The sequence below is a fragment of the Dermacentor andersoni genome, chromosome 4 (assembly GCF_023375885.2).
Source record: "Dermacentor andersoni chromosome 4, qqDerAnde1_hic_scaffold, whole genome shotgun sequence".
NCBI classification, from domain to species: domain Eukaryota; kingdom Metazoa; phylum Arthropoda; class Arachnida; order Ixodida; family Ixodidae; genus Dermacentor; species Dermacentor andersoni.
Genome location: NC_092817.1, coordinates 222,014,380 through 222,027,065, shown reverse-complemented (window position 1 = coordinate 222,027,065; position 12,686 = coordinate 222,014,380). Strand labels below are relative to the sequence as shown.

Below are 12,686 nucleotides of genomic sequence, written 5' to 3'. Positions count from 1 at the left end.
AGCTATATACATAAGAAATTCGGACCACCCACGAGGCTTCCGTTGGCACCCGAGGCTTCAGGCTTGGCAACGCTTCGCAGGCGCTGAGCCTCACTCTCCCAGGATTCAGACCACGTGGCTCTCGTACCGACGAATGCCATTAAAAAAAAAAAAAACACTTGCGAAAAGGCTTAGCATGTTGACATGTTCAAACACATTACAGCCACCGTCGCCTCGCTCAAGAAAGCACGCCACCAACACTAGCGATCAAAATTCGCGCTAGCCCTACGCTTCGGTTCAAACAAAGGTCTCGAACGAAGCAAAACTGTTAAAACTATCGTCCGATGCCCCAAGAGGTCCACGTTGGGCAGCCAGATGTGGGGTTCTCCTCCCGTGCTCTTGGGACAAAGGAACGACAAACATTGTAGTGCAAACAATCGGATAGCGAGCGAATATGTTCGCCCCATGCTGGATCCCAACGCCTGGTCGTTCGCGCGTACGGTCACGCGAACGGTGGCGCGTTCGAAGGCAGGCCATGCAAGGCGGTCTTGCAGAAGCATGGATCGGCGCCCGCGCGGTACGTCCGCGACGCTCGACGATCTCGAACCAAAGAGAGAGCGCCTTGTCTTTCGGCGCCCAAGTAACCCCGCCTGTCAGCGGTGTTAGCAGCGCAACACTCGGACCATCTCTCGTACTGCGCCTCAACCACTCCGACCGCGGCGTGCGCGGCGAAGCCGGATTACAGGAGACGCGTGAAAGTCGCGCATCCCCACAAAGTCATTGCAAGAAGTTTGCTACTCATCAAGTTGCTCATCAGTGATGCGCTTGAGATTATACACGTGGAAGATCTAAGTGACAGCACTGAAAGTAAACTGCTTTCGAAAATAATATTGTTGTCAACTTTGCAAATAAAGATGCCTTCCCCCTTCCCCTTTTATTTTTAATTTCTCAACTTGTGGCTGTTTTGTCAAGGTTTTATGTAAAGACCACAACTATTTGTTCTGAATAAAGAAAACTTTGGGTTTGCACAAACCTCAATTATACCAAATGCTGCGGCATTTTTCACCAAAATAGGTTGCACACTAAAATTGCAAAGAGCAATGCTATTTGATTTGAAAATTCTTCAACTCGAATTACTATTCACTTTGAATTTGATTCAGAGTTGAAATTTACTATTTGTCCGTGCCTAGTCCTATTGTGTCTTAGTGAAGCCTTGTGTATTTCTTTTTTATTCATTGGACCATTGAAATTTTGTATTCCTTTCCTAAATACAAAACTTGACACACCACATGACCAGCTGACATGACTGACTTCACCGTGTGTGTTGGTGGATAATTGCCTGTAAAAACTAGAATTTCAGCTGGAACTGAGTGTGTGCTGTGATGAAAAAGTATGAGCCATGACCCAAACATTCCTACTTTATTAAAGCATGAAAAATGAGGACACAAGAGGGAAAACCAGACAGGACAAGGTCTACTTCAAACTAATGCTTATTCTCTGAAATAACTTGCCTATTTATCAGTTGACACCGATGAAAAGCAAAGTACATCATAGTGCAAGCGTGGTCTAAATGCACCAGAAAGTTTACAAGAGTTGTAAAAGTTGATTGTGACACAGCCATGAACTCTTTCAAGTATGAATTCTTGTAAAATCGCCCTTTCAGTTCTAGTATCCTAAGACTGCTGCAGGAACTTTTGTGTGCCAAATATGGTCCACTTTGGTCGGGAATGTGAATGCAGAGCGCTGGCTTCCTTCCGGGCGTTGGAGAGTGCAGCAGATAATGCAGCCAGTGTCCAGCAGGCCTCGAGGGACTCGGACTTTGCACCGTCTGAAGAGGAAGGTGAGCAGGGGTGCGACAGCTGGTCAGAAGACGACGATGATGACGATGATGACGAAGAACTGGTGAGCTTTGATGAACGATTTTGTCACGTGAGAATTTGTATCTTGCACAAAGTGCGAGCCATGCGAGGCCTCTGCTGCTTTGAGCATTTGGAAATGTTTGCGCAATCCCCAGGCGTGCACCTTGCTGCACGTGCCAGCTGGTCATATGTTCAGTGATGTCTCATCCATGGGCATAGACTGTTTAGATATGTCGGCAAGTGCACTCGTGCACGGAGTGCTGGCTGCGAAATTAAGCTGTGATATGTAATCATCGCCAAGCGTTCAAGCAAGCTGTAATCTCGCATGTCAGATTTGTATGCTTTGCCTGCCCTAACAGACGTTCAAGGCAGTCAATGCTGAGCTTCAGTGGCACAGCTTGTCGATTGCTGTTTGCAGACTCTGTGAACCAATAGTCATTCTTTTTTTCCGTATTGTGATTAACAAGGCGTAATGCACCACCACCACCTTGCCTGCAGGAGCATCAGATGGTGTGCGAGGAAGAGGAGGAAGACAAGCCAACAGTGGGGGTGATTCTGCAGCGTGCTTGGCAGGGCAGGTACGAAGCACCCCAGCAGCAGCCGGTGGACCAGATCGACCCCAAGATGGTGGTCAGCTGGGCCGACACCCTCGCCCACACTCCCCACATCCAGTGCCCTAACGAGGTGCATGGCTGGCTAGGCCATTAACATTGGATTTATTTCTTTGGGAGCTCTAACTTTATTTTTACGTCGAAACAATAGCGTAAACTTGAGACAGGGACAGAGGAGGCAAGACAACACAAGCATTCCTTTATTTCTTCTACTCTGTGTCAAATTTGCACTATTGTTCCGACGGGATGTACCAACAAGCCCAAGTTCTACCCTTGTGTCTGTTGGTTTTCGACATTGAACTGGGTGAACATTAGGTTTGGCTAAATGCTGCTAAATAAAGCAATGATGTATTCGAGCAATTCTTCTGCTACTTTTCAAATTTGACCCGCCAGATAATTTGATCACTTGTGCCAGTCCCATCAAGGTTGAATGAATGCATGCAAATTTAACGCTTATGTAAAATTTGCATTATATTTTCCTAAAGTTTGCTACTGGTATATTTCAGTGCAGTGCCTAATGGGTACATTAATTCCATACACTTTAGATGTCTCAATGAGTGCAGAATAGAGGAGTGGTATTGTTTTTTGTTCATCATTAGCCTATTTTATGTCCACTGCAGGACAAAGGCCTCTCCCTGCGATCTCCAATTACCCTTGTCCTCCGACAACCAATTCCAACTAGCACCTGCGAATTTATTAATTTCATCACCCCACCTAGTCTTCTGCTGCCCTCGACTGCACTTCCCTACTCTTGGCACCCATTCTGTAACCCTAATGGTCCACCGGTTATCTAACCTATGCATTACACAGCCTGCACAGCTCCATTTCTTGTTTAATGTCAATTCAAATATCGGCTCTCCCCATTTGCTTTCTGATCCACACCACTATCTTCCTGTCTCTTAACGTTACGCCTAACGTTCTTCGTTCCATTGCTCTTTGTGCAGTCGTTAACTTGTTTTCGACCTTCTTTGTCAGTCTCCAAGTTTCTGCCCCATATTTTAGTACCAGTAAAATGCACTGATGGTACATATTTCTTTTTCATTATATCAGTAAGCTTCCAGTCAGGAGCTGACAATGTTTGCCGTATGTGCTCCAGACCATTTTTATTCTGTAAATTTCCTTCTCATGATCAGAGTCCCCTGTGAGTAATTGACCTAGGTAAACATACTCCTTCACAGATGCTAGAGGCTGACTGGCGATCCTGAACTCTTGTCCCCTTGCCCGGCTATTGATCATTATCTTTGTCTTCTGCATATTAATATTCAACCCCACTCTTATACTCTCTCTGTTAAGGTCCTCAATCATTTGTTCTAACTGGTCCCCAGTGTTGCTGAACAGGACAATGCAATCTGCAAACCAAAGGTTCCTGAGATACTTGCCATTGATCCTCACCCTTAAGCCTTCCCAGTTTAATGCTTGAATACTTCTTCCAAGCATGCAGTGAATTGGACAGATCCTGTCTCCTTGTCTGACCCCTTTCTTGAACACTGCAATCACACCTTATCCATAAGTTTAACATCGACACTGCAACCAATAGGCATAAACGCTTCACAGGGAGCTTTAGAATCTATTCGCCATGCTAGATTTCAAGCTATAGGCAACAACACTCAGTTTGGTTTCTTGTCGGATCCTTTTTTTTTTCTGTTTTTCTTTCCTTTCCTTTCCTCCGGACTTTTTTTTTTTTTTCAGCCAGTGTGTCCGAGGCCCTTGACACGTGGTTGACTAACTGGGGAGGGGGGGTGGCCTTGGCCTTTACTCTTAATTCGAAACGCTAACACAGCTTCCCTTGTTGCCACACCCTCCCGCCTTACACCCTCTCCCCTTTCGAAGAACCCCACCTATATATACTCTATATATACTGTAGTGAGGAAAGCATAAGTCGCCTTGAAAAAGACAAGTCCACTTGTCGAAACGTTGGCTCCTGCTTTCACCTTGTTCTTGTTTTGCTCATCCCCTTTCTTTAAAGGTATCTTTCTTCCTGCTTTTCTTGTGGAGAATTAAGGTAGCTAAAAAATCTCTAGATATTCTACAAGATATATATACGTAAGCGTCCGGTACTCCTTGATTACTTAATGCCTCTATGACTGCTGGTATCTCTACTGAATCAAATGCCTTTTCATAATTCATGAAAGCCATATAGACAGACTGATTGTACTCTGCAGATTACTCGATTAGCTGATTGATGACAAGGATGTAATTCATTGTAGCGTATCCCTTCCTGAAGCCAGCCTGTTCTCTTCGTTGACTGAATTCCATGGTTGCCCTCATTCTTTTGGAAATTATCTTGGGTGAATATTTTATACAAAACTGCATGTAAACTATTGAGCCGATTATTATTCAATTCTTTAACGTCTCCCTTTTTGTAGATTAGTATAATGTTGGCATTATTATTATTCAATTCTTTAACGTCTCCCTTTTTGTAGATTAGTATAATGTTGACATTCTTCCAGTTCTCTGGGACCCTTCAAGTCTTGAGACAAGTCGTATAGAGAGCTGCCAGGCTTTCAAGCTTGACATCTCCTCTATCTTTGGTTAAATCGACTGTTATTCCATATTCTCCTGCTGCTTTTCCCTGTTTCATACCTTACAAGGCCCTTCTAACTTCATCGCTAGTTAAAGGAGGAGCCTCTCTAACCTGTTCATTACTACTTTGAATGGAGGTATCGTGGCTGCTGTGGGTACTGTACCGGTCGGTTGGTGTAGAATTCTTTCGCTGCTTTTGCTATATCTTTGGGATTGCTGATGATATTACCGTGCTTATCCTTCAGTGCATACATCTTGGTTTGTCCTATGCCAAGTTTTCTTCTGACTGATTTCATGCTGCGTCCATTTTTTACTGCTTCCTCAGTCTTTCTCACATTATAATTGGGAATATCCATTTTTTTCTCCTTGTTTATCAGTTTTGACAGTTCCACGAACTCTATCTAATCTATTGAGAAGCATGGCAGATTGGGCGAGTTGGTGGTTTTCCATAATGTTTAAAAACAGTGCAAAGACGTACAGAATAGAGGATAGGAGTGCTGTGTGTGTACCATTCTCTATTCTGTTCTCCGGTGTACGTCTTTGCGCTGTTTTTAAACATTATGATCGCTTGAGTTGGACACTTTCATTCTTTGTCATTTCTTTATTAGATCCTTTGTTACTTGGGAGAGCTTACCTACTTGTTTGGTTGCCTTGGTGCCTTACCTTCTCTACTTCATTTGCTGCTTTTGAAGTCAGCCTTGTTATGGTTTCATCCATTACCTCTATGTGATCATCTGTCCGTTTTAAGGCTGCATGATTGTTTACAAGTACTAGCCTGAATTGGTCTGCTTTTACCCTTACTGTGTCTAGGTAAATACCGATTTAGAATGGAAAGAAGACAATCTTTCCAATCGTATGCACTGCCTGCTTGTAATACATATTTAACAGGGGTAGGCGGGCTAGTTGGTGGTCGATAGTGGAATGCATTATGTAACCGCACAAACAAGGGTCAAAGCGCCTGTCTTGCGTGTTTCCTTCTTTGTCCCTTGTAATACCCCTGTTACACGGGCAACCTTAACCGTGGTTAGCGTGGTTACACAGCAGGCAAAACTACGGTTAGGCCGCTAACCGTGGTTGACCGCGGTTGACCGTCAACCGAGCTTGGCAACCTCGATTTAGCGTAACCGATGTTTCAGAAACGGGCAAAATGGCGCATAGTACTTCTCCCGAGTGCAGCGCCGGCGCTTCCCAGATCTGGCCGCTCTGCGCTCAAGTAGTCGAAACGCGCGCCTCTACACAGAGATGATGGCTATGTGCAAATTTCAAAATTTAAGAGCAGTGTAATCAAACTGGACATGTGAGACACACACAAATATTGTGTATTTGTGTGCATCTCACTTTCTTGTCCAGTTTGATGGTGCTGCTTTTAAACTTATAACTTATGTATTTTTTAACATGTACTTTTTTATGATAATTTGTGCAATGTGAAATCACAGTGTACATACACTAACACCTGAAAGCACTGCCTTTTCTTTATTTTTTATTCTTTTGTTTTAAATGCAAGCGTATACTTCCAAAGTGCATTCGCGTAAAGTTGTACTCCCTTTAATTGTATAACCAATGTTTGTTGGTTGAAACATTCATTTGTTCATTAATAATTTTTTTTTTACCTTTTTGTTCAGTGGACTTAATTTAATTTTATATTTACCCATTTGTGACCCTTAATTCTGACTTTTTATATAGTTGTATGCCCACCAGTCATGCTCACAACTGAGAGCAGGAGTATCGAAAATAATTAACCTACACATGCAAAACGAAGTCTTAAACATTAAAACTTTCAAATATGACAATTGTATTGCTGAAAAATAACATGTTTATACCACTGTAATCAAATGTTGAAGAAAAATTATTCGTAATGAAGCCTGTACACAAGAGATGACGTGACACGTCATCAGACCATTAACCGTGATCGGGATAGCCTGTCTAACTCTGGCGGACTACGGTTCGCGTTAACCACAGTTGAGCGAGTTAACCACGGTTAAACTGCCCGTGTAACTAGGGTATAAGGCTTATACAAGCTAATAAACTGACAAGTGTGAGCGTCATTGGGGCAATAAAAATTGCAACTTTGACAAGTTGGCAATGCTGTGTTTTGTTTTGGATATGTGCATTATTCTTTCTGTCTGTCTGTCATTCTATATGCACTGTTTTATATCTGAAATGGTGCATTGTTTATTTATTTAATCATATTACCCTACAAGGCCTCTGATTAGAATTGAGTAGGGGTGGCTGCAATAATATAACAGTGAAGACATGAAAGAGAATAAACAGGAAACAAGAATAAAAATACAAAATTGATTGCAAATGATCTAAAGAAAACTTGACTAGGTTTCAGGACTGATATGCGGAAGGCTGAAATAATGTTCAATAGCCTGGAAAGAGTGTTTGTGATCGCCCTTTCGAAGCTATGCTAAATTATCTGGGCCAAGTAGCCACAGGGACCATGAGCAGTGAATTTCTAGAGAAACTAAAATGGGTTGGAGTGCAGGCATTACCAAGTCATGACTGACGGTTATCCCCATCATGACTGCCGCTATCCCTGAAAAGTGTCAAATCATTGTGTGGTACTACAAACACAAAGAAACTAAGGACTGCACAACATGCAGTGGAAACAAAGGGAAGTAGACATCAGCAGCGGCAACGTGTTTGATGTGCAGGGTTGCACCAAGCAGTTCAGCACAGTGCCAGGCCTGCGGTACCACTTTCGACGATGCCGCCTGATGCAGCTGTACCGGTGCCTCAACTGCTCTGACGGCACGTTCGCTCGCCCAAAGTCCCTGCTGCAGCACCTGCGCTCTTGCTACCCGGTTAGTGTTTTGTTGCACTTTGTTACAAAACAGGGTTGTCAACTCGTAGTGGTGGTGAACAACCACTGCGCAGTTCACGAAACTGTTTATTGGGTGAACCTGTGCCCAGCAAATCAGGTATCACCATGATTGCGGTGAGCACACTCATCGAACATTGAAATCTGATCTGTGGGTCAAGCATGTCGGCTTTTATATGTGATTCATCGTAGGTTCCCGCCTCATCGTGGCTGCTCGCACACCTTCCAGAAAGTACAACACTAATTAGCATCGTGCATACAATCTGATTAGACAGGGTTTAGCGAGAACATAGGCAACAGATAGAATCAACAATACGTTCAAGTAAGTTTCAAATCGTGCAGGCACATCTTGCGCTGAGCAATAACTCTCTAAGTTTTTAGCGTGGGAAATGCTGTCCCCAGAAAAAGATGAACAAGCACACGTTGCGCCCCAGGTAAGAAACATTGTCCTGATGCTGCGAGTAGTATAAAAGCGAAATAGAAAAAGCACAGGTAGTAAAGAAAATTACAGTGCAACAACAAAGTATAGTCCCAAAGTTTGTTAGTGTGCGTGGAATGGCTTGAGACAAACCACATGGGCGACTTCAGGATGTGTGCAGCAATGTTATGACTGCGTAATGCCTTCCAGTACAACAATATAGTCCAGTGCAGCAACACATCGATGGATCCAGTAGGGTCTGCAATAACTTTGAAGTAGCTTTCCACTAAATCCACGTCGGTGTATTGCCGTCTTAACTGAAACGCAGTCGCCGGGCTGATATTCTGCCTAGCGTCATGGACGGTTGTAATGTTGGCTGTCTGTCCTTTGCTCATTCTTTATGAGCATGCCGGTAAGCTGGCTGGCTTCTTTGGCACCCTGCAGATAGGTGGTGACGTCGAGATTATCTTCGTCGGTGATGTGTGGTAGCATGGCATTAAGCATCATTACCTGGTTCCTTCCGTAAACCAGCTTGTCATGTGCGCTGGTCCTTGCATTGTCATGTTGTAAGCGAAGGTTACGTATGAAAGGACGGCATTCCATGTCTTATGTTCGACGTCAATGTATGAGGGCTATTTTTTTTTTTTTTTTCACCGTCCCATCAGTCACGAAATGGAAACCACTGTGAAGATCAAAACTGTTTTATTTGGAATATTTAGATACACTTTCCAGCTACTTCTCTAGATTGTCGCTGCTCTGATTGAATAACAATATTCAAGTGCCGCAAAAATTTCATTGTTGTAACCAATAATTGTCATAACTGGGTTGCATGAAAAGATCAAAATGGGGGGGATGGCAGAGGTGATATGAGAAAACTGTAGGCAGGGAGGTCAGTGCCCCTTCCTCCGCCTGGCTGCTGATTTTGTTGGCTCATTTAACTGCTTCCTGGGCGCTCCGATGAGCGTGTACCAAGCCACGGCTGTTGGTGTTAAAGAATGGCACTGCTATAACAACTGCAAAGAAGTGTCACGGGTGGCAAGCGATATGCGAGCACCGCTGAAGCATCACTTTGGTGGCCCCAAAAGGGGCCTTTATAATATTGCAAAAAGGTTGCCACAGCAGCCCGTCAGCTTGAGAAATCCAGAAGAAACGCTGAGGAGAGATCGCCAGAAGCATCTCAGCACGTACTTCTCACTGGCTTGCACGAGAAAAGCCTATGTTCGTCAGCCATGCATGCTTTACGCGAAGCTTGCCAACATCCCTCTCCAAGGCATCCAAGCGCTCCACATAGTGCAGCGGAAGGTTCCTCGCGAAAACGAAGCCCCGGAGGGACTGAATCATCTGCCGGGCCTCCTGTGGGGACAACATTGAGGCAGCTTGCCCTACCGTGTCATGACTGCTGTCGTCGCCATCGCTATCCGATGCAAGTGCGTTTGCGACAATCATCGTATCGGTTAAAAGCACTTGGTTTCCAAATCTATAGCCGTGCGCTTTGTTTTCACCGGCAACGGCATGCATTGCCAATGATCAGCGCGCAGATCAGCCATCTTCCATTTCGGTGGCAAGTCAAGCGAAGTTGAGAAACCGCGTGGCTGGGAACAACTTTGACACAACCAACAAAAACCAACGCAAGCGATTAAACTGTTCGCAGAACTGCACCAAATTAAGAGCCAGTGAGGAACATGATGATGATGATGATAGTGATCTAAAGAAAGGAAAGACGCTTGATTCTGCAACCCGTGAGGGAGAACACATGCAAGAGAAGTGACTCTCGTGGGGCGAAAAGAGGAAAGGCTGGCACTATCTTCTGCAACCTTTGCGGGAGTACACGAGACGTTCATCTCGGAGATCGCCAGCTGTTTCTGCACAGGCACGAGTAAAGGCGAGTGCGAGAGAGAAAATCTGAGGGCTTTTGCTCCTTGAATATATGATTCTGCCTCGGCACTATGGAGGAGGTTTCTCTAGCGCGTGTTGTAGGCATTTGTCCCTAGGCATTCCGGCATTGCGGAATGCTTTTCCAGCCATCATTTTCCAGATGGCTGGAAAATGAGCGCGCCGCGGCTGTTGGAGCAGCGGTTCATCGTACAGCTGCTCGAATTTCTCGTTTTCTTTTTTTTTTCTTTTCAAGGATTTCGCATTTCACTACCTTTTGGCTCAGACACCCAGCAGCCAGACTTCATCATTATAACCGACAATGCGGCGTCGGGGCATTGTAGTAAGCAGGTTATTTCACCATGGAAAACATACAAAAGTCGACGGTGCAGTAGCTTCTCGTTGTTATAACCTATATATTGTTAAAACCAGTATTGTTATAAGTGGTTTCGACTGTACCAACTTTCCTATACCCTCGTCATAGAAGGCAGCCAGCTGTGCTTTCAGCCAATTCTGTGCGCTGGTCTGCAGCTTGTTGTCTGAGTCAAACTCTTGGCCTCCTACCAAGCGTTCCTTGTGAGAAAAAAGATGGTACCCAGAGGGAGCCAACTCCCGCTTTACGGTGGCTGATCAAACACTTCCCTTCAAAAAAATTGCCGGAGCTTCTTGCTTGCAGGTGCACTGTGCAGCCACACATTGTCATGACGAAGGACAATACCTGATGATAACATTCCTCTTCGCTGTTTCTTGATTGCTTTTCGTAGACATTCAAGAGTCATGCTATACGAGGCTACAGTGATGGTTGTGCCATGTTGTGTGAATTCCACCAAGAGAACACCGTTGCTGTCCTAGAACACAGTAGCCATACACTTTCTGCTGAAGCAGGTTAAGTTACAAGTTAGAATACAACTTTATTTCTCTTTGTGGTACAATTTGAATATCACAAAGAGCGGACGTCAAGCAAAAATACTACAGCTTAAGACACACCCTCTGACTGTAGGTCACACGTCATTCAGACAGATACATTGTTGTGCATACAAAAATGGAGAACAGCAACTCCTATAATTGTTTTAGACAACAATTTAGAAACCAACTTACTTTCATCTGAAAGAAAATAATGAGCAAGCAAAGTAAATACAATGTAAAGCACTTATGTCGCATAGACACTTCTACTAAAACAACAGTAAAACCTCGTTAATCCGTACCTGCTTAAACACTAGTTTCGTTTTAAAAGTAGTGTCACGATCCGCCCGGGTTCATGAACAAGGGAGGGCTCGAGGCACTCTCAGTTAGACAGACGCTCCGCAGCGTGGTGGCTACGAACGATAACTGACCACCAAGCAGCTGTGCTCGCCGGTGTTTATTTATGCGGTGACAAATGTTGCCTACAAAGCCTGACAGGCCATCGAGCCTGGCGGGCCAACGAATATTATGCCCGAGGGGGCGTCACATGCTTGTTACACCCCCTTACCCCCAGTTTGTTTGATAACTAAAAGAAACAAACGTCCATGTTCAGAGCATAAGCCTGTGCCTCCGTCCTAGCCGGGTCACCAGTGCCTGCTGTCTAGGCGAGTAATGGTCCGGCAGCCTCTGCCGTCGAGTACTCCACCTGGCCACCGGTGTTGACGGGCTGGGAGCGGCAATGCCGCGTGCTGCCTGAGCCAGCCTCACTCCATCCGGAGGGTCTGCAGTGGTCGGCCTTGTGAGTGGTGCCGCACTTGACGCCGGCCCAACGGGCGCTGCACCACTGGAAACGCTCGCCGGCTTCGACGGGGGCGGTGCTCTGCCGGAAGCGACTGGTGTTGCCGCTAGTCCTCCTGCAGGCTGGAACTCTGAAGTGACAGTCGAGGCTGCTGGCCAGGTCCCGAGGCGAGGCCTGACATGGTCCGCGTGTCTGTGCCACGTGGCCCCGTTTGGCATGCAGACGAGCAGTGATGAGGCGCTGGCAGGAGCCACCACCTGTCCGTCAGACCAGGGTTGGCCAGGACAGAAGTTCCTGGCGAGAACCACCTGCTCACTGCGCCGTTTGAAGCAGGGTGGTACGGTGGAACCATCATCCGGCGGATTCCTTTCTTCGTCAGCCAGACCAGGTACTCTGCGCTGGCGAAAGCAGGACCATTGTCGGACACGATGACGTCCGGCAACCCCTGGGCAGCAAAGACCTGTCGTAGCGCTGCAATGGTCGCGCCATCTGATGGAGTGGTGACAGCTAGAACCTCCACCCACTTCGAAAAGGCGTCCACCACCACCAGGAAGTAATGGCCCTTGAAAGGTCCCCCAAAATCCACATGTGGGCGGGACCAGGGTCTCTGTGCGAACAGCCAGGGAGTGATTTCCACATGATGTGAGGCTCGCTGATGTTCCTGGCAGATTTGGCAGCTCTGCACCATGTGAGCGATGTCCTGGTCCAGGCCAGGCCACCAAACATGGGACCGGGCCACCATCTCGGTCTTCTCCATGCCAGGATGACCTGCGTGCAGCAACTGCAGGACCCTGGACTTTGTGGGATCACCACCCTGGAACCCCTCAATAGGCAGCCCTGCTGCAAGCTCAGCTCGGCGGCCTTGTGGCTATAGGTCTGCTGAACCAATTCCTTCCCA

The 12,686-nt window shown here is 45.9% G+C and overlaps 1 protein-coding gene across 6 annotated transcripts in view; it reads left to right on the top strand.

Moving 5' to 3' along the window:
* The window catches only part of LOC126538383 (uncharacterized), a 606,484-nt gene that overhangs the window by 344,922 nt on the left and 248,876 nt on the right, over positions 1–12,686 (top strand). For all 6 annotated transcript variants that reach the window (XM_072288044.1, XM_072288042.1, XM_055074756.2 and 3 more), the window contains exons 19-21: positions 1,719–1,881; positions 2,337–2,522; positions 7,630–7,779. In XM_072288044.1, the coding sequence (XP_072144145.1) occupies positions 1,719–1,881; positions 2,337–2,522; positions 7,630–7,779 (499 nt within the window). The remainder of the gene's footprint in view (positions 1–1,718; positions 1,882–2,336; positions 2,523–7,629; positions 7,780–12,686) is intronic.